The sequence below is a fragment of the Patagioenas fasciata genome, chromosome 5 (genome assembly GCF_037038585.1).
Source record: "Patagioenas fasciata isolate bPatFas1 chromosome 5, bPatFas1.hap1, whole genome shotgun sequence".
In the NCBI taxonomy this organism is placed as follows: Eukaryota; Metazoa; Chordata; class Aves; order Columbiformes; family Columbidae; genus Patagioenas; species Patagioenas fasciata.
This window is the reverse complement of record NC_092524.1, coordinates 35,316,946-35,342,206: the sequence shown is the minus strand read 5'-3', so window position 1 is coordinate 35,342,206 and position 25,261 is coordinate 35,316,946. Positions and strand designations below refer to the sequence as shown.

Here is a 25,261-nt window from a genome sequence, read left to right as displayed (position 1 = left end):
TATCTGATTTGTCATTATGTGGCTGCTTGTATTGGCCAGCTCACTTGGTGGAGGTTTTTTTCTATTCTGTGAAATTCTTCCGAGATCCTTTTTAGGCTTCCTTTTGTTTTACTTCCCGGAGGGCAGGTAACGTATCAGAGCCAGCTCAATGTTTACCCAATGTCTCATAGGTAGGAAGAGAGGGAGAAAAAAACAGGGAAGGGAGAGTGCGTCACATTGGAGGAGGAGGGCAGCAAAGAAAAATGAGTTTTCTTAAACAAATTGTGTGCAGAAGGACAGGCTGCCAGGGCTTGGGCGCTTCTCAGCAGGGGCTTGACTCTCTTCCCTGCTGGCCACGATGCAGGAGGCAGCGGGAGTCCTGAAGGAGGGCTTCCTTGTCAAACGGGTAAGTGCTCCGGCTCCCCTTCATGCGGTTCTGCTCAAACGTGGAAGCAGCCCCTGAGTGGGGATGGGATCGAGCCAGGGCCTGTGGCAAGGCAGCCCCTTGGGTGCTGGGTTTGAGGGGCTCCTGCCAGCCCTGGGCACAAGAGCTCCTCCAGATCTATGCAGATGCCTGCCAGGGGAGCTGCATGTGTTCACTACCCTCCCTTCAGTTTCCTCATGGCAGTGTTTACCCAGCGGAAAGTGAATTAGCTATCAGGATTACTCAGGTATCAGAAAGCCAGTATGTCTGCACCTAGGGCATACCTCTGCATAAAAAAAATACCTGGCAAATGGCTACACGGCAGCAGTGGAAGTGGCCATGGGAGGATGGAGAGAGGGGAGATGTTTTGACAGTCTCTGAAGATACTTTGTGCCTTCTTTAGCAGCCCAAATGAACAGGATTTCCCATTTCATAGAAGAGGGTGGAGAACAGACTATCCTTTTTGAATGGGATCAGAGCAATGCAAATGTAGAAATGTGTTTGAAATAAGTTATTTCTTCCACACCTCTCAAGCTGCACCATCAGAAAATTTTAGCCAAAATGTGGAGAAAAGAGCTGAAAGATGGTGTCACAGATTTCAGCCTTTCCAACACTTCTCCCTGTAGGACCAAGTGGGTCATAGTTGGGACACAAGAGGGCAACTTAGCAAGGGGCATAAGCTGCTTTTAGTACAAAGACCCTGTCTCGATGACATATATGGTCCTTGACTGCACAGCAAAAATGTGATTCAAAGGTTTGTTCAAAGCTTTGCCACACCTTGGGAAGTGACTTTGTATAGTACGTGGCAGTGCCTCTTGTGCTGACATGAAGGTAATCCTGGGCAGGAGCTCTCCTGGCAGCTGCTGGCCATATGAAGCTGTTCTTTATGCAGAGAAGGGCTGCACAGCCTAAGCTGTTTCTCGTCCTCCCTTCTGCCGCCAGGGCAGAGCAGTCCCAGCTCCTGCTCTCCTCTCTGGGCTACGGGTATGTAAGATGGGAAGCCAAGGCACCAAGCATGAGAGGGGAATAGGTTATCGGCGGCACGCTGTGCTGTGAGCGCCCGAAGTCTGTACAGCATCACCGAGATACACAGCTTGATAGGAAGGAGGCCACAAAGAGGACAACTAAAGGAAACTGAGGGAGAACAGAACAAAGGATCCAGAGAAAATTATGAAGGGATGAGACCAGATTAAAAAAAAACCCAAAACAGACTTTTCTTAAGAAGAGAGCAGAAGCAAGGAGATGCATTAAAAATTACTGAATTATGTATTTTAATGTATTATGAATATAATATAAATGTGTGGAAGTCAGGTAAAGATAAAGAAAAAAAAGGTAAAGCAGCCTCTTGAAAAAGAGGACATTTCCAGGATGGAAAGAAAAGAGCCATAGCAAAGAACACGCTCTCAGGAAAAACAGCCAAGGGACTTTACAACAGGTAAAAGAAATAGTAAAGAAGGCAAAGGTGGGGAGAGAACACACCCAAGTTAGATAAATTGCATTTAGTATAGACTAGAAGACATTAGGTCTAAACTGCCCTGGATTTTAAAGACTCATTACCACACCTTTCCTTGGAAACTGCTGGTTTTCCCCTTAACTCATAGAAAATTAATGAGCTTTGATTCCTGCCACAACTGGACCTTGCATGTTCCTTTCGCCTAACTGCACCCGCCCTCTCCCAGGTGTCGGAGCTTTCTCCTCCCAGCGCGTTGCCCGCTGGCTGTAATGCTCCATGGCCCGTTGGAACGCCAGTCAGCTCCCTGCAGCGCAGCTGGACCCGGCGCCCTCAGACAGGCCCGAGCCCGCCAAGCCAGCCCTGCCTGGGGCTACTCCCTCCGCAGCCGGGCCAGGCAGAGACGGTGGCCGTTCACAGAGGGGGAAGAAGTGGTGTATGTGTTCTGATATAACCCAGGAGGCATTCAACAGCAGCCTGCCTTCATTCTCTTGCTGTTAAAAAGCATGTTTCCTTTACAGGAAATGGTAGCACAGGGAATGCGCAGGACAGAAATAAACAGCTCCTTAGCAGTAAGAGATGATATAAGGAAAAGCCAAGGCACACAGCAAAGTGCTCTCAAAACCACTTGGCACCTACAGCCACGTCAAAATGACAAAGAACGAAATCATTCAAACACCACCTGGGGTCATTGGAGAGAAGAAGCTTGTCTCCAAGAGGCGTCACATATTTTGGATTTAGCCCTGTTCCCAACTAGTGGTGTCAGCAGGCAGGTGTGCACCTAAATGACAGCTCTTTGAGATAATTAATGTGAGCTTTTGCAAGAAACAATTATTGCCAGCAAAGAAGTTGTCCTTGCTGAAGGAAGAGCAAAGCACCTTTCTACTGCTGCATGATTTTATAATGAGAGAGCTGTGCTATTTTGTTACTAAAAATGTGTACTTCAGGGAGAACAGAACTCCTGATGGCTTCTTGTGTTTCTTTTCATACAGTTTCCTATCGTTTTTTGGTATTTTCACAAAAAAAAAAAAAAAAAAAGTCATTCCTCAATGCTTATGTTGAAGTCAGCTCTGTGGATTTTCTTTCCTCTCTAGGGACATATTGTTCGTAACTGGAAAGTGAGATGGTTTGTCCTGCTTCAGGATAAGCTGCTGTATTACAAAATTGAAGGAGGCAAGAAGGAACCTTCTCCAAAGGGCAGGATCCTTTTGGATGGCTGCACTATTACTTGTCCATGCCTGGAATATGAGAACAGACCGGTATGACTGGAAAAATGTATCCCTCTTCAATGACACTCACTTTCTAACTTCTTCCTAGTCTTTTCCTCTTCTCCTGACTTCTTTGATTACAGCAACCAAATCACTGGGGTATTTCCAGAATTGGGTCCACCCAAAGGCAAGCTGCTGTTACCAACATAACCAGGACAAGCAATGAACTCCTTCATTGTGTGTTTGCTGTTCCCTATGCCCAAATCTGGGTGAAAGCCATTAACAAAAGAAAAACGTCCCACACACAGTGGGAAGAATAAACGCAAATGCATCAGCCCAACAGTGCATGGAGAGAGGATGTAGACAACTCAATAAAATTTGAGGAGGATGGGAAAAAAGATAAACTTATCCTCTATGGTAGTTGCCTTAAACTCTGACTGTATCAGTGGGTGCTCCTGGGCAGCCAGGTCAGACTCACTTTTCCTTCTCCAGTGGGACATTCCTGCTGTGGAAAGTTTGCTGTGGAAGGGGAAGTGCCTCTTGTGCTCCTGCGCTCATGCATGGGTAGTGGCAATGCAGACTTCCTCGGAGTGGGGCCAGAAGGGAAATGACTCTGGAAGTTGGTGACTATTTCAGAACTGCTCATGGCAGAAAGAGCCTGGTGAGAGTTTGTAGTTGTTGAGTAAACTAGAGATCTGTCCACAGTCATCAGCATACTCCTATGTAATCCAGTGTCTGGGTGGTCTGCTCCCTTTTAAGTACCACAAGCTCCATGCATGCAAACCATGCTTGGAACTGGAAACCCCAGGGATTTGAGGCAGGGGCAGGAAGCAAAAAACCTAGAGTTGTGCCCACCATTCTTCTGGCCAAGAATTACTCTGTACTGCTCAGGTGGGATGCTATATCAGATTCATTTGTGTCACTTGGGCCAGTGCTAAAAGAAGAAAAATGCAAGTGAAGGGCAATAACTAAATGATGTTATTGCTTTGCACTTCTTTCTCCACAGCTACTCATCAAACTAAGGACAAAAACCAATACAGACTATTTCCTGGAATGTTGCTCCAGGGAGGAGCGAGACTCCTGGGCTTTGGACATCACTGGAGCTATTCATGCTGGTCACCCAGTACAGGTACAAGAGCTTCACAGAATGAAGAACTCTTTCAAACTGCTAGAGAATATCAGCCTTCAGTAAGTGAACCGCTTTCTCCATCTGCAATTCCTGCAGTTTGCAAAGCGCACAAGCTGATGGAGGGGGAGGGTCAAGGGAAGCTCCTGTCTGCACAGATCCACTGCCTTGTGGCCAGGAGCCTCTAAATTGTCTGCTCTGCCCTAGGTTTGCGCATACATTCACTAGGGTACAGGAATTCACTTTTTCCTGATGATGTTTTTTGGGAGTATGTGGGTTCTACACAGCCACCTCACTGCTGGCTTGAAGACCTTCCTAGTCAGCCTGCTAAGGTTCTCACAGGGAAGATGTAATGTCAGGGAAAGACTGAGCGACGACATTGTTTATGCCAGGTTGATGAGCTTTCAAAGCTGGTAGCAGGAATCCAGACTAGTATTTTTAGGGTGCATCATGTCAAACACGAGGAAACAGAGAACTGATTAAGAAATAGAAAAATTACATTAATTTTATATTTGTTGAGAAGTTAAATGGAGGCTGACTATAGCTCAGTTTGAAGTGCTTTAAATTGAAACATACTTTGTGGGGCATCTTGTTTAATGCTGCTATTGGGAGAACAAAGTTCTCCTATAACTGTACTTAGGGCAAAACTTCTGGGGGAGTATCTAGGCTGTTTCTCATCTTTATGTCAGTAGTAATGAGGACATTCCAGGCACTGAAAGAAATATGTGGCTACTTTTGCCTGTCTTTCTATTCTGCTAACGTTGTCCTGTGCTCTCATTTACAGCCACATAGTGGAGAGAATGTGTGACAGCAGTACTGGAATTAAGCTGACCCGCAACTTGGAGCAAGGCAACAGATACAAAGAGACCTTCACAGGTACACCTCACATCTGACACGCCACATTGCAGAGACAAGGGAACTACTGTACTGCCTTCATGGTGGTATCAGTTGTGGCCCAGTGGAAAGTACTGGTGCAGCCAAGCTCTTTGACACCTTTCTCTCTTACTCTTTACATATATGGAAGCACACAGTGGATCTCACACTTTTGGTCAACCTTGCACTTCATTGACAGTCTTTGTGGTGGTGCCAAAATGCTTCATCAAATGAAGCCCTGTGTGGCAGAAGACCATCTGTCTCACCTTGGAAGAGCATGTTGTCTTGGTGTGAGAGCTGCCTTTCTCCCTACAGGTTCTGCCTTGGTGGACTGGCTCATCTCCAACAGCTTTGCTGTGTCACGATTCGAGGCCATCACCTTGGCATCCATGCTGATGGAAGAGAACTTCATCAAGCCCGTGGGAGCCCGCAGCACTGAGGCCACACGATACAGTGATCTCTCTGAGCAGTTCCTCGATGACTCCACTGCACTGTACATGTTTGTAAGTGATGCAACTGCTAGAAGAGGCACCTCCTCTGCCCCCTGTCACATGCTGGATTTGGGGCAGTTGTAAAGGGGACATGCACAGCACGCAACCAAAGGCAAAATATACAGGATATGAAAGCAAACACAGAAGGAGTGGGTCTAGTCTTTCAGCACTACTAACATTTGCACTTTTGCTGGGACAAATAGCTACATGGATATGGAGGGATCTACAAATCACATAATTAGGCATTAAAAGGAGTGTTTCCCTCAAATACAGTGCTGTGCCTGCATGTAACAGAGGCCATGCTGTAGTTACACTAAAACTCCAGGCCACAGTGCATATGTAGGCTTTACAGCTGTAATTTGTTGCCTGTAAATCTTGGACTTACAAGGTTGAGGATTAGGGCTATGGAGGAGAATTTACTGGGGAAATATGAACTAAAAACAGCTCAAGGAAAATAAAATGCAGAAATTTGTACTTAAATGTGTGTTTAGATTAAAAAGAAAGGTGGAACCATCTTTTTCCCTGTTTGCAGGCTGAGAGCAGTAAGAAAAATATCAGTTCCAAGGAAGAGCTACAATTTAACATCTCTGAATTAAGTGGCACAATTGTGAAGCAAGGATTCTTAGTGAAACAGGTAAATACAGCCTTTGAACCTTCACTGGGAAACAAGAAAAATGACAGCTCTTAGGGCTTCCTAGAGAATAAATGTGATTTATACGAGTGTGGCTGGAGAGTTGTGGCCAGCAGAGCTAACTTGCCTGTCAGTACTACTATCAGAGATGGTGTGGTGAAGAGTATCTAGTAATAAAGAAGTGAGCTACTGAATTTGCTGCTCAGGCAGGACTAATCGGATATTCTGTATGTATTCAGTGTATACTGAAAGGTATAAAAAAGTATCAAAAGCAGAAGCCGTCTCCCCCCCCAGCTCCAAATCCAACCTGAGGTGGTGTATTCACTCCCACGCATATCCACTGTTCCTCTGGTTTAACCTATCCCATCTGGTTTGTGTGGGCAGCTATGACGTTCTGCTGGCCACAGACACATGTCAAAGCTGAATAGACTGACTGTCGCATGAAGTGGACGTTTACCTGCAGTTTACACTCTGGTGGTGGTGAGACCTGTTTTCTTCAGGCACAGTTTCTTGCTGGCAGTAAGTGCTTATGGGATCCCACCTCAGTCTGCAAGACTTAGTTTCTGACCCTTGCTATGTCCAAGTCGAGGATCAGTCTCGCTGTTTCAAAGCATAACAGCCACCTGCAGAGGGAACCCTGCCTGCACCACATGGCCACATCTCTGCTCTGGTTTGCAGTGCTGTGCTTACCTGTCAGCACTGGAGAGGGCGCCAGCAAAAGAGTGAAGAGCTGCAAAGAACCTGAAATAATCCCCTCAGAGCATGCAAGCATGGGTTTTTAATCCAAGCCCTGTATTTAATCTGAAATTAAGAGCAAGAATCAGGGGTATACTCAATTGCTTCTGTTACTCTGCTGTCTTGGTTCTCAGCACAACAAAGGCAGCGAGGAGAGAATTATTATCGTATGAGGAAGGATGTTAAGCAGAAAATCCTGGGAGTTACTAAGATGTCAGAAGATATTTTTCTCTGTTGGCTCCTTTTTCAGTTCCTGTTTAGGTCTCCCCTACAGCCTGCAGGAAAATGTCCATTTCAGATGGTATTTTCTGGTGGTAACTCGAATTCTTCTGTTCTACAGGGGCACAAGAGGAAAAACTGGAAGGTGAGGAGATTTGTTTTGAGAGCTGATCCCGCTTTTTTGCACTACTATGACCCCACTAAGGTATGACCCCACATACCCACTAAGGTATGTGAGTGTTGATTTAAGACCCCCAGAAATCCTCTTACAAGATTTTAATGAAAATATAATTATACTGTAAATGTTTCTTTCACCCAAATCTCCATCTGGGTTCCTCTGTCCATTTTCTGGGGAAAGGCCTCTCTGGCCTTACCCTGGGAAGCTGTCCTTCTGGGATTTTCTATCCCTGCATCTTCCTGTCTTTTCCCCAGTGAGGTTCCGTTTCCTCAGCCAAGGGGCAGCAGTCTTCTTGGATTATTTGGTTTGGGTTTTTTTGTTTTGATTTTTGTTTTGTTTTGATTTTTTGCTGTACCCACACAGTCTGAGACCATACTCCTGCAGGGATTCTTCCTGGGCTGTGATCTTTCTGGGCTGACGTTCCACCACTTTAGGGTCCTACTACTAATACTGGGATTTTTTACGTTCTTATTCCAGCACTGAATAGGGTCTCCTTGATGCCAAGGTATTTATAGGAATTTTAGCTACTTAGTTTTAAACTTGCTCAGGGAACAGTGTAATTTATCTTCATGGATATAATAATCAATGCGAGCAACCCAGAAGGGCACGTTGATCCATCACAGTATCACAGCATGTTTGGGATTGGAAGGGACCTCGAAAGATCATCTAGTCCAATCCCCCTGCTGGAGCAGGAACGCCTAGGTGAGGTCGCACAGGAACATGTCCAGGTGGGCTTTGAATGTCTCGAGGGAAGGAGACTCCACAACCTCCCTGGGCAGCCTGTTCCAGTGCTCTGTCACCCTCACTGAGAAGAAGTTTCTTCTCAAATTTAAGTGGAACCTCTTGTGTTCCAGCTTGATCCCATTGCTCCTTGTCCTGTCATTGTTTGCCACTGAGAAGAGCCTGGCTCCATCCTCGTGGCACTCACCCTTTATATATTTATAAACATTAATGAGGTCACCCCTCAGTCTCCTCTTCTCCAAACTAAAGAGACCCAGCTCCCTCAGCCTTTTCTCATTAGGGAGATGCTCCACTCCCTTAATCATCTTTGTTGCCGTACACTGGACCCTCTCCAGCAGTTCCCTGTCCTTCTTGAACTGAGGGGCCCAGAACTGGACACAATATTCCAGATGGGGTCTCACCAGGGCAGAGTAGAGGGGAAGGAGGACCTCTCTCGATCTACTGACCACCCCCCTTGTAATACACCCAAGGATGCCATTGGCCTTCCTGGCCACAAGGGCACAGTGCTGGCTCATGGTCATCCTGTTGTCCACCAGGACCCCCAGGTCCTTTTCCGCTATACTGCTCTCTAATATGTAATTTCCCAACCTATACTGGAACCTGGGGTTGTTCCTGCCCAGATGCGGGACTCTACACTTTCCCTTGTTAAATTTCGTCAGGTTATTCCCTGCTCAACTCTCCAGCCTGTCCAGGTCCTGCTGGATGGCAGCACAGCCTTCTGGCGTGTCAGCCACTCCTCCCAGCTTGGTGTCATCAGCAAACTTGCTGATAGTACACTCAATTCCCTCGTCCAAATCGTTAATGAATATATTGAATAATATTGGCCCCAGTACTGACCCCTGAGGCACTCCACTAGATACTGGCCTCCAACTGGACTCCGCACCATTGACCACCACTCTCTGGCTTCTCTCTTTAAGCCAGTTTGCAACCCTCAGACCCTCATGCATGGGGTACCACAAAGCCCAAAAGGTTGCTGAAAGAACATGTATCAAAGTGTTTTGTGTGACTTTTAAAGAAGACATGAGCAACACAATGGTGAAAAGAGCTTATGTAGCTGGTTTATTTTTTGTTACCTGTTTCTTCGTGTGGGTTTTTTTTTTTTTTTTGCACTGCAACTCACTTTTGCAATGCTATAAACTCAAACTGCAGAACCTGAAGATCAGACAAGAGAGGAAGCCTACTAGTGAAAACAGGCTTTTTTTCCCTGTGCAGTCTCAATGAAAAGCAGCAAGCTAAAAACTTGCAGAAATATATATATATATATATATATATATATTTAATACAGCTTTTTGTTGATAATATGATACATAACTTTGAAATGTGGTTGTTAGCCTACCCTTGTGCTACATCAGAGAAACATCGGAGACTGAAACAATATAGTAATGCATTTTATTACATGTCCTAACTGACTTCTCTTGTGACACGGATGTTTTATATTGGAAAGACTGACATTACATCTCCAGTTTCATAAAAATAGTTGATGTGCTCTGGGAAATTATTCTAATGATGATATTTTCCAGATAAGCCTCATTTCCTTTCTCTTCGCAGGAAGAAAACAGGCCAGTAGGTGGATTTTCTCTCCGTGGCTGTCTTGTCTCAGCTCTGGAGGACAACGGAGTCCCAGCAGGTAAGCAGAAGCCTCTAAACTTTCATACATACATACTTATGCCATAGCAACACAGTCTTTGGGTGTGTGTTTTTGCGTATGGCTGTCTGCATGCACAAGCGGGCTGGCCTTTCCTCTCCCCTTACAAGTAAGGGAAGAGGCACATCATAAAAAATCCTCATATTGCTGGGTTGTCCACACCAGAGGGGATTTCTTAAGTGTTATTTCCACTTATCTTGGGTGTTCCCCTTTTTATGGGCTTTCCTCAGTCAGATGGCTGCTGAGACAGTCTAAGACACTGATTAATATTCCAGAGTTAAAAAACAAAGAGGAAACACCTTCTTTTTGGATGTCGTTTAACTCAAAGTCTTGAGGTATCTCCTGATGTCATCTCTTTTTGGTGTGTCCTCTTTACTTACGCTATTACCTTTATCTTTTTGATCTCCTAGAACCCAAGTGTAGGGGAAACACAAAGCCAGCAATACAAAAAACAGTTCTGCTAGTGAATGTGCCAAGTTTAGGCATTTGTCTAGAACCTCGGTCTCACAGATAAGTGTTTCTGCTGTTAAAGCAATTTGTTTTATGACAGCAACCACGATGTGTGGATGTCTAATAGGGAGCACAGTGAGCAATAGAGCTCCTTGCTAACAGGAACTCAAAGATGGGCAGGAGCAAATCTAATCTACTGCACAAACTGGTAGGGAGTTCATCCCTTCATTGCATAACTCAAGCAAGATTTGCCATCTAAACAGCGGCTATTTTATATATGATGCATAGTACACAGTAGTTCATACAGTCTATGTGAGGGGTGTCTGTACTATGTCTATATTTTGCAGAAGGGAAATCAAAGACACAAGAGCTTTAAATGTCTTATCCATAATGAAACTGAAAGGTCTGATGCCCTAATTCGGTAAATGAAAATTCTTCCCTATGAAGCTTCATATTGCCACAAAGCATTTCTCTGTGCACCTTCCTGATCTGTCATTTTTTTTTTCTCTGCAGGAGTGAAGGGCAACGTGCAAGGCAACCTCTTCAAAATCATCACCAAAAATGACATTCATTATTATATCCAGGCCAGCTCCAAGACAGAGCGAGCACAGTGGATTGAGGCAATCAAACCACTGACATGAGCAAGCTGGAATACATGACAAATGACAAGTCACACTTCTGACCAAGTTTCCTGATCTTATTGGCTGGGAGTGCTGTTTTTCCCTTAGATAGTCTATTTTTTTATTCATATCACCAAAGCACCTAGCAATTCCTGGCAGACCAGCATCCTAGGTGCCTAGGAGTCAGGTAGATCCAGAATAATTCCCCACCAAGAACTTACCATCTAACCAAGAGTCAGAAGACAACAGGTGGATACAGACAAATGGGGCTTTACAAAGAAACAATGAGATATATTCCAAGATGGAAGAAAATAATTATTTTGTAAAAGTATTCAGTCTATATCTGACAGATCCAGGTTGTGCTTTATCCTAAAGCAGAAATGTCTCGCTCCTTTCCCCTTTTTATAAAGGGGCTCATAAACTTCATCAGTTAACACTGACTGAATCAAAGACGTGAAAGGTCCTGGTGTCTGAGGCTGCCTTTCTTGGTATTCCACAAGAGTCTTGTGCCAGGCCACAATCCAGCTGCCAGGATAACCACTGCTGCGAAACAAACCAGAGGTCTGTCTGTCCATCCATCTGGTCTACCCTTTGGTTCTCTGTTAGGCTGGAAAAGACCAAAGGATACTCCTTGCCAGTATACAGAATATTCTTGTGCTTGTAATGGCCCATAGCAGTACAGGATGCTGAGTATCACATCAGACCAGTGGCAGTTATTCCAGACAGTTGCTGGCACTGAATGCATTGGAAGAAATCACTCACTCATAAAAGCAAGACTTTTCTTCCTGATTATCACTGTAAGTCCATTTATGTGGAGCACCATTGGGACCGAGAAGTTCTGACTATTGCTTTTTCTATTTTAAGCCATTAAATTTTCTGTTATTTGTTTAGTAAACTTGACTTTGATATTGTTTAAAGAAAAAAAAAAAAAAGAAGTTTAGTGTATTTGAATCTCCTGTTCTCTTTAGACATTATTTTTCCTAGAGGGCAGTTTGAGTATATGAAAATAATGGTTTCACACACTGTACATTTAGATTTATATAGAAACTGAGACATTCTACACAACATCAGAGGGTAGAATGGAATGTATGAGATGATTAAAACACCCAAGCAGTCTGCTGATATACTGTTTTCATAAAATTCCTCATGTTATCTGAGTACCTGTACCTGACAGCTGGACTCCGCAGTCTCCAAAATGCCCACGAAAAGAGCATACTGTATATCTTCCCTGAAATCACAGAGTAATTTGATAGCCGCAGAACCACCTCTTTCCAGATCCAGATCTTTTTTGTTCTCCAAGTTATGTACTACAAAGAAAGTCTCTTTTCCCTGCATCCTGTGTTATAACCAACCAATCAAAACAGAGCCAAAGGCAGCAGCTATGATATATGCTTATAAATGTATTAGAATAGCTATGCATTTAGACCTTTCTTCTAAATCTATAGCAATGAAACAATAGCACAATACCCAAGTGTATTCAAATATTTAACAGAGCTGGTAAAGAAGTTTGCCAGCAAAAATGCTGTTTGAATTAGATACAAGAATGGGCAATGCAGTCTTGGCTACAGGTACCATTTCCTAGGGCTGGTCCAGAGAAGACCATGAAATCCATAGCTGTTGAACCCTTTTGATCCATGAGAACGCTACCTGCAAGAGACAGGCATGCTGATAAGGCATTTATTGCTCTGTACTGGGAAATACAGATGGCTTTGCACTGACTGAGCAGAGATTCCAGGAAAAGTACTTCCCTCCTGATAACGTGAGCCTTGCTGGGGACCACCAGGCTCCCTTATTTACTTCTAAGAAAAATCTCTTTTCTCAATCCCATCACCTGCTTACTGCCCAGTTCTGGTGACACGGGGAACAGCCACTCCACAGCAGAGGACTGAGCTCTGCCAGCTGACATGCCTGGGGAGTTAGGGGACCACGAGGATGTGAGACACTGCATAGCATCATAAATCTTGCCATTTAGGAGGCTGCAAGAGTATCTCAGCAAAGGCGCTCTGATTTACTTGGACCAGCCATAGCTCTGCAATTGCTGAGTGTGCATAAGAAAAAAGTGTATATTTCAAACACATCAGCAAATTAAAAATATACACTTCCCACTCTCCAGAATCAGCCAGAGAAAAAAACAAAACATTTATCAGACAGGAGAAAGTACATTTGCCTCTGTCCTCTGCTGATATTGTGGTGTCCTCTTTTTTCAAGCTACTTTGGTAAGCTTGATGTCCCCTGAGATCTGCAAAGCTTTCACCAAGTTCAGAGGCTGGATGCGGTGAGTGAAGTCACAGAGCTGCCGCCCATCAAGCAAGACTCGTATTTGCTGATGTTCACATAAGAGCTCCATCTGCAACGGAAAAGGACAGGGGAGCCTCTTAGAGATCAACAGCAGAGTTGATTTCACCAACATGGACTTAGGACCCTATGTGATAGCAATAGTGAAGCACAAAGTCTACTGGTTCTTCTGAAATGCCCCTAATAAATAAACTGCCTTCTGATGACATGATACTGTAAAGCTCCTTATAGTGAGTTCTCTCACTAATACTAGAGAAAGGAATGGATCTCCCCCATCAGGGCTTGAACTGTTGTTCTCTGTGCCACACTAGACTGGCATTGTCAATAGTTAGCTATTTGTGGTCATAGACTTCAGCCTGTCTCCCCTCCTTTCTCCACCCTATTCATAGTACCCCCAAAATTACCTTAAATGTGTCGCCTGCTGTAAATGGAAAGTAGGGAATAGTCTTCTCTTCTCTTCCCCATTTCCCAGCAATTCGTGCATTTCGGGTGATGGATTTGTCACTAAAGTTAACTGTAAATAACAGCCCAACGTCTTTGTTTGCATCCACCGGATCGCAGAGCAGAGTCACTGAAAAGCTGAAAAAACAGTGAAATAACTGGGACTTTCAGAAATGTGAAAGGACATGATAAGCATGGCAAATGCCTTTAAAGACTTAGACAGCCCTCGATTTCTTGTCAGACTGAAACATGGGACTTCTACAGGCATAGAAGCTGCAGAAATGGATGAGAACAGGTTTGTTTCTCCTCCGGTTTCCAGTAGGATGATAGCGACTGCTGATGTTGCTTTCCCTCTCTCATGACTGAAATCAAGCCACCATTTGTGCACGAGACAATTCCAATTTGTGTCCTAAAAGAAGTTATGGCAAACTCTTCACCAATGCAAGCACTGGTGTTTATCACTGTAGATGCAAAAAAGTGTAGTGATAAGCACAGTTGCTGTCATCCAGATTAAACACAGCAATGAACCTGCACCTCTTGTGTCAAAACCACTGGTTTTAAAATGGTGTTGATTTTAGCCTCTGGCAGACAACCAAGGTGCAGATTCAGAACTGCACCTCTTCCTGGAGGAGAAATGCCGCTTGTGTGCCCACTCCAGTTCACATTAGATATGGTCAAGGACTAGAAAATCCTGACAGGGTAGTCAGAAAGGCTTAACAGAGAATTCTTTCTTGTAATTTTAAGCTCAGCAGGAAAATTAAACAAAGCTATAAATCTGTCTTACTTCTTCCTCCAAAGAGCACAAACCCTCAAGAGATCTTTGAATTTAGGAGACAGGTAGGAACATGTATGGCCTCCACCAGACCCCTCACCTACCTCTTGGGGTTGGAGTGCACCATTCCCATGACTGTGAGTTTCATGGCTGGTCTCAGGCCACCTTTAATTTCACCAACATATTGCTCCACCTGCAGGGAACAGTGAAAATGAGCTGCAGTGGGTCATGCCAGGGATAAACCAGCTTTAACAGCTGCTTTGTTCACCTCATGTAACTTAATTTGATTTTTAGATGTATAAAAGAACTTTAAAATACTTCTGGCCTAAAGTACTTCTTGCATTTTTGGTAAAAATTCTGTCAGTTCTGGTACCTGAGGCGAGTGAGAGGGCTGCCGTAAGCAAACGGCTGGTGATAAGGCGATGGCTGCCTGACAGGACTGCCGGCTCCACTGGGCAGTTTCTGACCAAAGCCCCTGTCAGTAAGATGTGTGGCTGCTGTCAGTGCTCTCCCTGACTGATGTGTGCAACTGACAGCCCCGATGGAGTGCCTCAGGGGGCTCTGGGAACAGTCACCACTGACTTTGAGTGACTGAGGCCACTCCCCAAGACCAGAGCAGGGACTGCAAGAGCCTGGGTGACCCACAGATCCCGTCAGTGACAGGACTCAGACAGATGACACACCTGGGGTGAGCTGGTGATGGCTGCTATGGTCTAACAACACAATAAATCTGTTTGCAGTGCTCCATGCAACAGATCAAAAGCTTTGTGGTATCATGATGCAGAGCTCAGACTCTGCATGAATTTACTCCACCAGCTCTATTTCATTAGCAGATTTCAGTAAGCTGATGTGACATCAGCTGGCTTCACACCGGCTGGGCAGCCAACACAGATGCTGTCCTGCCACTGCATGTTGACAGAAACGCAACCATGTCACAGTATCACAGTATCACAGTATGTTTGGGATTGGAAGGGACCTCAAAAGATCATCTAGTCCAATCCCCCTGCTGGAGCAGGAACGCCTAGGTGAGGTCGCACAGGAATGTGTCCAGGCGGGCTTTGAATGTCTCCAGGGAAGGAGACTCCACAACCTCCCTGGGTAGCCTGTTCCAGTGCTCTGTTACCCTCACTGAGAAGAAGTTCTTTCTCAAATTTAAGTGGAACCTCTTGTGTTCCAGCTTGATCCCATTGCCCCTTGTCCTATCATTGTTTGCCACTGAGAAGAGCCTGACTCCATCCTCATGGCACTCACCCTTTATATATTTATAAACATTAATAAGGTCACCCCTCAGTCTCCTCTTCTCCAAACTAAAGAGCCCCAGCTCCCTCAGCCTTTCTTCATAAGGGAGATGCTCCACTCCCTTAATCATCTTTGTTGCCCTACGCTGGATGATCGCAGTCGCACTTGTCCCCATCGCATTGTCAGAGCCAGAAAATGGCTTCTCAGTGGATCTACTTTTGTCCTGTTCACAGAGACTTGTAGCTGCAAACCCCACCCAAACTGCAGAGCTACATTTACTTGCTTCAAGTAATTCTCCAACAGCTTTGACAGTCAGTGGAGAAACTAATACAGGCAATGGTTGACCTGAAAAAATGAAAGAAAGAACTTGAAAACAAGTGATAGAGATGTTTTGAGAATTCAGTTTCAGAAATGCCTTTAAAATGTAAATGCCAGTAGCCAGCCTCTATGCAGATCCACTTAGAAAGAAGCTGCTATAAACCGCCAAGTACTGTCAGCAATTTGCCTAACACTGATAATATTCCAAGGCAATGCACAGCAGACCCTATTTTAGATTAAAAGCACTTTATCATTCCAGTGTTCCAAGGCAAAAATTCAGACATATTTTTTTTCTAGAAGACCTGTACAATATATGCACGGTTTAGTATTTTGACTATGAGAAGCACCACATCAGCATGGAAACCCACAGACTTCTATTCACAGCAAATGGGCTTCCATTCAAGTGTAAGTTGCTATGGCTATTCCATAGATATTTTTAAATTTTGGAAAATATAACCAATGTTAGATTTTTAAATTATTGAATGCCAGCTTGCTTGACAGAAACACAAATTCAAGATGAAAGATGTTTTGCCTATACTCCTGATTTCCTGATTTCAATATACAAGTTATGTTTTCTGCTAAGATGACCTTAAGCAATTTATTCTTCCACCATGATATTTACATCTATCCACACTGAGGGCTTCACAGATACGTTAATAAACCTCTAATTCCTAACAAGGCCAATATTGGAAGAAATTAGTTTAAAAGAAACTTCAAAAATGACAGCACTACTGCTGGTTGTTAATAATGTATGTTGACCATTGCAGAAGTGGGCAGGTGACTCCAGAAGGTATGTTTTGAACTTTGTAACACAGGAAAAGCGTCAGCCAGCTGAGACGTCTTATGTAAAGGAGTAAGGAGTCTGTAAGATTATTTAAACTGAATAAAGCAATTAGAAGAGTAGGTAGTAAGCAGAAAAGATCATCCTTATACAGGTCCTATGTTCCAGTAAAGTTCCTTCCTTGCTGACACAAGAGACAAAATACAAACTAATACCCCAAAGCGAAAGTGCACATTTAGAAATTGTTTGTACAGAGCTGCATCATAGTAAGCACCATCATTAAAGGCACAGGGAACACCTCGAATGACGACCACATGGTTTCAACTCTTGCAGCTTGTCCAGCATTGCTGAAGTAAGGCCAGAGCCATTACTACCCATGCACCATTACTCTGTTGATGTTGAACTGACAGTACAGGTGAAAAACACTCAGGATGTCATAGGTACAAACTCCTGCAGCATCTTGCATGGTTTACTGGCAGGTCCCAGCACGTGCACACAGACACAGCCCCCTTCCCATATTTTCCATTCAGGAGCCCTGCGGACTCCCTCGGTCACTTACTTTGGGACACCTTTCCTCTGTCATCACCACTCTGCCTCTTACGCTTGCCTCCGCTGTAGCAGTCCCCAGGGGAGCTTTTCTTTTTTTGTGTCAGGACAAAAACAAACAAAAAGCGCGGAATAAAGGGAGGATGTTGGCGGGGAGCTTATCTCTGCCGAACACTGGCTGGACACCACCCAGCCAAGCAGCTGAGTCACGGCCCTTGTGCCTCATTCCACCCATGGCAGCTCAGAAGCGACAAGGGCAGTGATGGCAAGAGGGCAGGGGGACTGCAAGGGTGTGCAGGGCCCCACCACCCCGCACAGAAGCACCTGACAAGCCGACATCTGTAGCTGTATCCGTATCTATAACTAACTACGTATTTTATGTAAGTATTTAAAATTGTGGGGGTGTGTGCATAACTTATTTGTATATGTAATACATAAAAATAACACGCCACTTATGTATTTTGATACCATTTCTGCCCTCAAAGGGGTAAATATACATAACACTCATATTCCTATGAAGACCTATATAGAAGTATACATATATAAGGGATAAATATATCCACATATATGTATATACCCCTATAGGTATACCTCTATATATGTATGTATGTATACGGGTGTACATAATGTACGTATAAATAACCTCCCGTCCAAGAAACACTCTCACGACGATATCACAACCACACCTCATACCTCTCACCGCCCTCTCGGAGAGGCGTCGCGGCGGGGCGGTCCCCCTGCGCGCCAGGGGGCAGAGCTTCGGGCGAAAGCCAATCAGAACCACGGGAGGCCGGAGCACGGGGTGAGCCTGGCGTGCGGTAGGAGGAGACTGTGGGGCGGGGCGGTGGGCGGAGATGGGCGCGGTTATCGGGGGCGGGGCTTACGCTGCCCGGGTTCTTGAGGCGGCGTCAGGCGCCCCAAAGAAAAATGGCGGTTTATTTACATTCTACCCCGGCTCGGCCAATGGGTGGACGCCTGCCCGCGCGCCCGCCCGGCGGCGCGGTCAGCTGAGGCAGTGCCCAAGATGGCGGCGGCCGGGGCCGTGCAGTAGAGCCCAGCGCCACCGGGGTGGCCGCGTCCTGCCTCGACAGGTAACGCAGACCACGCCGAGGGCCGCCGGACCGGACCTTGGGCAGGAGGGCGAGGCTGCGGGTGGGTGGGCGGCAGAGCGCGCAGCCCGGGGCGAGTGCCGCTGCCGCCCCCGAAGACAGTCGCTCCCAGCGGGGACGGGCGGCCCGGAGCATCCCGCGAGCCGCTGGGCTGGGCTCCCCCGGGCGGCGCACTCGCGGCGGGGCGGCCAGGGCCGAGCGGCAGCCGCGTTGTCAGCCCGCGGTGCGTGTTGGCGCGTCACCCCGTACCCCGCGGGAGTGAGGAAGGAATCCGGGGTGGGTGCCCCAGCGCGCCCTCACCGCCCTCGCCTGTGTCACCTGTCCCAGGTCACCGGCTGGTCCTGGGAAGATGCATTCTTTCGGAGACGAAGAAGCGGTCTCTCTGGAGCGGCTCTTCGGGTTCTTCTGCGAGTGCGTGCGGCGTGGGGACTGGGTGCTGGCGCAGGCCTGTGTGCCCCAGCTGGGCCGGTGGCGTGGGGATGGCCCCGAGAAGGTGGAAGCGATTCTTCGGGCTCTGGTAGCTTGTCCCGCGGGGGTCAGGTGAGTAAGGTGCTGGTTTGGTTCGCTAGTCTCGGGTGTGGAATGGGGAGGAGCGATTAGTTCCGTGGCTGTGGGAGACGAGTACAACCTGGGAAACAGCGCTTCCTTCAGTGCTGAGATGTCTCGGATGTGTCTCGATGTACTGTTATCTAAATGTTGACGTCTTATCACTGCCCAAGCATTTAGCAGGCTGCACAGCCCACTGGGATTATGAGCGATGTTTATTTATGGTGCTGATATGGTGATTGATAACAAGCTTAAAATTATTTGGAGGCATTACAGAACTGCTTTTGCTAGATCTTACTGAAGGATAATAACAAGGAGCATCTCCTAAAATTACATCACTTCGGTTAGTTTAGGAATGTTACCACTGAGATCAGCACTGTAGTTACTTAAAATGTTCTGTTTCCAGCTCTCGAAAGACCTTCCAATTTCTAAAAATTTAAATGCTAAAAATTCAAATTATACTATTGACTTCTTATTTCTCTCGCACTGAATTTTGAAATGGCATTAGTTTTAGTCAATCATAGTTAGTTTTGATCGCTGCTTTTCGGGTAGGTGCATATGAAGGCTGACTTTCTAGCACTTCAGTAAAATTTGCGTAACGTTTTGGTAAATGTTCTAAGAAACCATTTACACTGACAGCATTTAAAGGAGTCTGGAGGAAGGTGTGCAGGTGGTTAGATGAATATTATTAATGGCCATGTGAGACATAAGCATTTTTGATCTTTTTATCTTTGATAGCTGGGCTTATCACATCTAAAGGTTTTAGTTAGCAGTGCTGAGCTTTTTGAAGGCCAATAAACTATGTCGTGCTTTTTTCTTTTCTTAGTCTGTTTGACAGTACTGAACATCTTCCCTAACTCTGTTTTGGAATTGTGTATAAGTACCGGAGCACATGAAAAACTGATGGAAATTAGTGGTATTCTTTTTTTAATTAGTACATTGCTTCACTTTTAGTTTGGACATGGAGCTGCACTTGTGCTGCTGTGACCTGAGGCTTAGTTTCACTTTTTTCGGGTAGAACTAGACAGAACAGGAAATAACAGCTTTTGTCAAGTGGTCAGATTTCAAAGAAATCTGCTGAAGTGCTCAAAGAGGGCTATGCAGCCTGAACTTTAGACCAGAAATAAATTGCATTGTTTTGAAGCAAAGAACTATGGCAGTAGTGTTGGTATTTGGCAGTTCTAAAAGCAGGTGTTCTTTTTTTTTTTTTCACAACAGAAATCATTAAGTTAATGTATAAGCACTACCAATATTCTGATTTATCTGCATTCCCTTCCTATCTGACTCATCTTCAGCTATTTAGTCATCTTTGTTTTTATCTTACACAAAGAAATATAAAAATCAAAATTGCCTCTGATGGTGTTTTCCTGAATCTTAATGCTGGGATTGACCTTGTATAATCCTGTGCTTATTGCTTTTGTAGATGGGGACAGAATTCTAGCCCATGGAGAACTGCATGGCTTTGGCTTCTTGTGCTGGAAAAATGGCTTGCCACGAATCAGGTACGGAAATATCTAGCTGACTTCCAAGTGTGGCTTGCAGCTCTGACTTCTGGCTGATTTCCAAGTGCAAAATGTCAGCCTACTTGGTTATTTAAGTTACAGGCTTTCCCACATTTCACTGAATTAAGTACTCAAGGTAGCTGGAGAAGTGCATTGCTTTTGCTTTTCACAAACTGGTCAAGAAACAACTGTTAATCTTTTCCACACTGGTGAGAAAAATTGTTTTTGTCTTTTTCTGTTTAGGTTTGTGAAGCACCTTACTTATAATGAAGATGAAATAGCTCAGGCATCAGACAAGTCTTTGTAAGCTTTAGGTGGTGAGGGGCATGTTTGCAGTATTGCTGTTTTCAGACAGACAGGTGCAGTATGTTTCATGAGTAAAAGAGAAACTAGTCTTTTTCCTTTTTTTTTCTTTTTTTTTTTTTTAGTTGATATGCTGGGACGTGTGGTTGTTTTTTTTTTAAATTCATTTCTCCTTGTAACTACTCAGACTTGCATTTTTTCTTTATTTTCTGAAGAAAGATGTCTCTAACTGATGGGATTCTAATTCCTGACCAAGTGACACTTGTCTCTGTTTCCAAATGTATAGATAAATGGAATCCACTGGTGTGACAGCAGAATCTGAGAATTAGGCTTCTTCAGAGACATATTTCAGTCTGCCTTGAAATGTTAACGAAATAGCTGAGATTAGGTTTATATGATAATGTAAATGAATAAAAGTTTTATTGGCCAACATCTTTCTCATTCTTCTCTATTGCTTCAGAAAACTGTTCCAGTTGTTCTTCGGAGAGAAACTGAATTTTTAGTGTTCTTGGAAGAATTGCAGAAAGATGTCTCTGAGGAAGTCCTAAAGGTGAGCTACGTAATATGCCCTGCTTCTTGTTAGTTACACAGAATGTCCAACATCATCAGGTTTTGGAATCAAAGTTAATGCTTCCTGCTAAGTGGCTACCTGAGATGCTAACATGTTATTAATCTACTAGACAACTGAAAGAGACTGTAATTCAGATCCCTTTCTGAAGTTAAACCAATGTGTCTGCAAGTGATTTCTCTGACTAGAAAGGAGGCTGTAGGCAGGCAAGGAACAAGCTTTTCTACATGGTCTTTCTAACACACTTCAGTCCTGATTACGGCTGCTTGCCACAGTGTTATATCTATAGACGTGTTTAGCAATTGTAAAGCTAAAACCCACTGCGAGCCAAAATAACCTGCAGTCAGCAATCACTTTTAAATGTATGACTATTTTCTTTTTTCTTCCTCCTGAAATCTTAATTTTCTTCTCCTCTGCACCCTTTTGCCTTCTTTCTGGAAATTTTTGAGTGCTGTACTGTTACTCCTGTAGGATTAAAAAAAAAAAAAAAAAAGCCTGAACACTAATAATCATGCTCTTACTGAGTTATGAAGATACAGTGATATCAGTATGTTGCTAAGAGGTACATGGTAGTGCTTCCGCCATGCAGTAGTAACTGCCTTTGAATGAAGGTAAGTTGCTTATGAATACATGGCCCACATAGTTTAGTTGTGTATTAGAGGATTCTTTATACTAGTAACTGTAACTGCTCCTACTTTTATACAGTCCTAAAATTGCATTCAACCTTTTGAAAGTAACCACGAGGCTGATGTGGCCCCCATAAAAATGAGTTTGACACCTCTGCTTTATATTTTGTTACATATTGAGGCATATCCACTCTTCTAGGAAGGATATTGGACAAGGTGGGCCATTATTAATGGATTTCATAGGTCATATGATGTTTCCAAATCGCATTATCTTCTTGCTCTCAAGTTTCTCTTGCTTTTTAAATAATGTATTTTCGATGCAATCTGAAAGGCTTACCCTTTTATTAATTCTCTACCAGGAGCTGTTTGAAGCATTTGAGTGCACCCAGAACAAGCACATCACAGACAGGGAAAGAAGGGATGGTCGTCCTCACAGATTTAGTTTGGATGTTGTTTCAGCTCTCCGGAAGCTTCTGCTGCGGGCTCCCCAGAGGGCAAGAGCCCTGCTGGAGTTCTTCCAGGAGGAACAAGGCACACACAGCTCCTCGCTCCAGCAGTACTGCTCTCTACAAAACATCTTTGTTGATTTTCTTCGGGACTCCTTGAAATCTCTGCAGAGTCTTCAGTGCAGTTCTGAGATTTCATCAGAACTAGATCGAAGAGAACTAGTAGATACAATTTATGCTGCTCTTAGTACACTGACTTTTGAGGTGGAGCACCAGGCAGATGAAGTACGACACCTGTTCAGGGAGCTCTTGGATGTGTGCTGGGCTGAGGGAAGCCCCCTGAGGGAGGAGAAGCTACTAAACTGCATGCTGAGGAGACAGAGCCAGGGCCTGTTGAACCTTTATAGCAGTGTTGTCATAGAAAGAACAAGAGAAAAGTTTCTAGTGTCAAGATCGATACAAAAAGGTTTGTTTCACTTTTTGCTTTGTTTTCATTTCTTGTTTAACAAAGTCATTGAGGCATTTTAATAGGCAAGTTGTCAAGAAGTCGAGCAGTGTTCCGGCTAAGGTGCCTTAACAAGCCACGGAGTCTTGTAAAAGGTTATGCTAAAATGACTTGGAGCAAGGAGCTGGCATAGTAACCTACATTTCTGCAGTCTGTGCTTTCTTTTGTGAGCACTTCCTTTACCACCCCTTGTGCTCTATTTTAATCTGCTCAGCATTTTTCCTGATGAAGATCTTGCATGTAACTAGAAAGTTGACTCTTCATATGTAAATAAAGTTTTTATTGGTTCAGCTGCAGCTCAGGGTCATCCATGATGGAGGATGTTCCATTTCAGGCCAGTAACGGTTCAACGACCTCAGTAAGCCTGAAACATTCAAAACCCTTAATATTGGAAAATTTCTAGAAGTGGAAGGAGATGTGGAGTGGGCCAATATCCCAACTGGAAAGAAGATGCATTTTGATTACCTGCTCACTTTCCAGAGCCCAACTCTTGTTTTTGAACCAGCTATAGCTTTGTAGCTTCTGTCTAGCTCCCTGTGACTGGTACATCTAGCTGAGGATCTCAGTTGAAGCTGAATGGTTCATGTGCTCTTGTCAGGAAAGTGTCAGGTGAGCGTGCAAGGACAGAAAAGCTAGAATGCCTGCCCTCCTTCTCTTGCCTCTCTACACTGAGGTGTAAGTCAGGGAGGGTTTTATCTTCTCTGTTCCACTCATGGGAATTGCTCAAGGAAGTTCAGGCTGGTGTGGTGTGGCAGACTCTGGCATTTCGGATAATAACTACAGTTAGTGCTTCCTTGTGGGGTGAGAGAAATGGAAATACAGATACCTTTACTCTCACTGGGGCTAGTTCAGTTCCTGCTTTGCACAGATCTGAGTAGTTGCTGTGCTGGCTATGTCTCTGCTAAGGCCCCACAAAGCAGCATGGTGTCTCAGAGCACAAGGAATTTATGAACATACAGATAAGATGTGTATGACTAAAGAAAGAAAGGCAGTGTGACCTGAGCTAACGTAACAACTTGTGTGCTGAACAGGCTCTTGGCATGCTAACAACTGTCCAGACAGTTTCCTGATTTCCTATCTGACCTGTTTATTTTCTATCAAATTTGTCTGCTTGGCTTTCTTGTTACCCAGTAACGATATCTAGAGTCTTAAATGCTAACGTGTAACAGCTTGTTAGTATTTGAGGAAATGCTGAATGTTTCTCAGTTCAAATTACCAGCAATTATGCTTCTTTAAAAGACACCCCTCTGTACTGGAAGGTAATCTTCTTGTGTTGTGTTTTAGGTTCATCTGATCAGGTGGATACAGAGCGAACTGTGATGAGTTTGTTCTCAGATCCCAAAGAGGCTCCTTCTTGGAAGAAAGCCTATTTCTACTGCTTGAACAGCAGCAAGCACTTTCTGGAACAGATTCTGGTATGACCATAAACATCATTAAGAGGGAAACCCAACGGTGGCTAAAATCAACCCCTGTATTGAACATGTCTTGGTGGTACACAGAAGCATTTTGTATTCAAATAGTATTTACCAGGGGTCATGACTTACAGGAACAAGGAGGTAACTGGTGATAACTCCTCTACTTTCAGCTGTGTGATGAACTCAAAACGCTCAGTGAGATTTTTGGAAAAACTCATCTGCATGCAGACTGAAAATTAAATCTTCATGATTTAAGTCCTGAGTCTACTCTTCATTTTGTTGAATGTGCCACTTGATTTACCCCATGACCTTTAACTCATTGCTTTGGTTTTCTGATGCTGGTAGAGTTGGGGCAGTGAGGCTAGTTTGGATGGTAAAATTTATGTTTCAAAGAGCTTGAAGACCTGGTGAAAAATACTCTGTTATGAATTAAATTATTTGACTGTATTTACATAGCTAGAAGAAAAAGAATATGGGTAGGTGGTCACTGTTAGAATGTGAGCTTTTAAGGCTGAACATATTTCCACTTCTAAATAATGTGCTCATTCAAGTTTCTTACATAATCCCCTTGACAGAGACATAATCAATAGAAAGAATGTAAAGATAATGTAGTGAGGGGAGTGTGAGTTGGCTCTATGGTAAGCATGTGAAATGATATATTTTTCCTCATGACAGTTTTACTGAAGAGTAACCTGATGGCTTGGAAAATTTTAAGTTTAGGGAAATTGCAGATGCAGAACTTCACTATTTCAGTGAAGCTAATACTGAAGTGGCTACTGGCTTACATAAGCTGCCAGACTTTATGGATCTCTGCATTTTGGAAAAAAAATACTTCTTCCTTTTGTTTTCTAGATGACTGCATTAACTTTACTGAAAAGAGAAGATTACTCAAGCCTGAACAACTTATTGAGGGGAGAATTCAACCCCCTTAGCCGCCTCTTGATATTGCTAGGATGGACTCATTGTCAAAGCTTAGAATCAGCAAAAACATTGCTATGGACTCTTCACAAAACTCAGGTAAATCAGCAGAAAGCAAGTGGCAGTATCCCAGTCTGAGTCCAGATAATGCAATTTGTTTG

The 25,261-nt window shown here is 44.2% G+C and overlaps 3 protein-coding genes across 6 annotated transcripts in view; 2 read left to right on the top strand and 1 right to left on the bottom strand.

Annotated features, from left to right (window-relative positions):
* On the top strand, positions 1–10,791 carry PLEK2 (pleckstrin 2). The gene is made up of 9 exons (XM_065839676.2): positions 1–385; positions 2,948–3,112; positions 4,068–4,249; positions 4,972–5,063; positions 5,376–5,563; positions 6,084–6,185; positions 7,258–7,341; positions 9,604–9,682; positions 10,664–10,791. The coding sequence occupies exons 1-9, from the start codon at positions 338–340 to the stop codon at positions 10,789–10,791; spliced, it is 1,068 nt and encodes a 355-aa protein (XP_065695748.1). The 5' UTR covers positions 1–337.
* Positions 9,428–18,089, bottom strand: LOC136102549 (galectin-related protein A-like). 3 transcript variants are annotated; one of them, XM_071809315.1, is made up of 5 exons: positions 17,176–17,302; positions 14,383–14,471; positions 13,470–13,644; positions 12,932–13,117; positions 9,428–12,417 (listed from the first exon to the last, which is right to left on the bottom strand). In XM_071809315.1, exons 1-4 carry the CDS (start codon positions 17,197–17,199, stop codon positions 12,974–12,976), a joined length of 432 nt encoding a protein of 143 aa, XP_071665416.1. In that variant the 5' UTR covers positions 17,200–17,302; the 3' UTR covers positions 9,428–12,417; positions 12,932–12,973. The 3 variants fall into 3 exon arrangements, with proteins under 3 accessions (XP_071665416.1, XP_065695783.1, XP_071665415.1); XM_065839711.2 differs by lacking the exon at positions 17,176–17,302 and adding an exon at positions 17,856–18,089 and having other exon boundaries at positions 9,428–13,117; XM_071809314.1 differs by having other exon boundaries at positions 9,428–13,117.
* A 27-nt stretch (positions 18,090–18,116) lies between these two features.
* ZFYVE26 (zinc finger FYVE-type containing 26) overlaps positions 18,117–25,261 on the top strand; it is a 49,946-nt gene continuing 42,801 nt past the window's right edge. For both annotated transcript variants that reach the window (XM_071809306.1, XM_065839146.2), the window contains exons 1-7: positions 18,117–18,253; positions 18,599–18,811; positions 20,241–20,319; positions 21,083–21,172; positions 22,176–22,728; positions 24,052–24,182; positions 25,035–25,199. In XM_071809306.1, the coding sequence (XP_071665407.1) occupies positions 18,621–18,811; positions 20,241–20,319; positions 21,083–21,172; positions 22,176–22,728; positions 24,052–24,182; positions 25,035–25,199 (1,209 nt within the window). In that variant the 5' untranslated portion in view covers positions 18,117–18,253; positions 18,599–18,620. The remainder of the gene's footprint in view (positions 18,254–18,598; positions 18,812–20,240; positions 20,320–21,082; positions 21,173–22,175; positions 22,729–24,051; positions 24,183–25,034; positions 25,200–25,261) is intronic.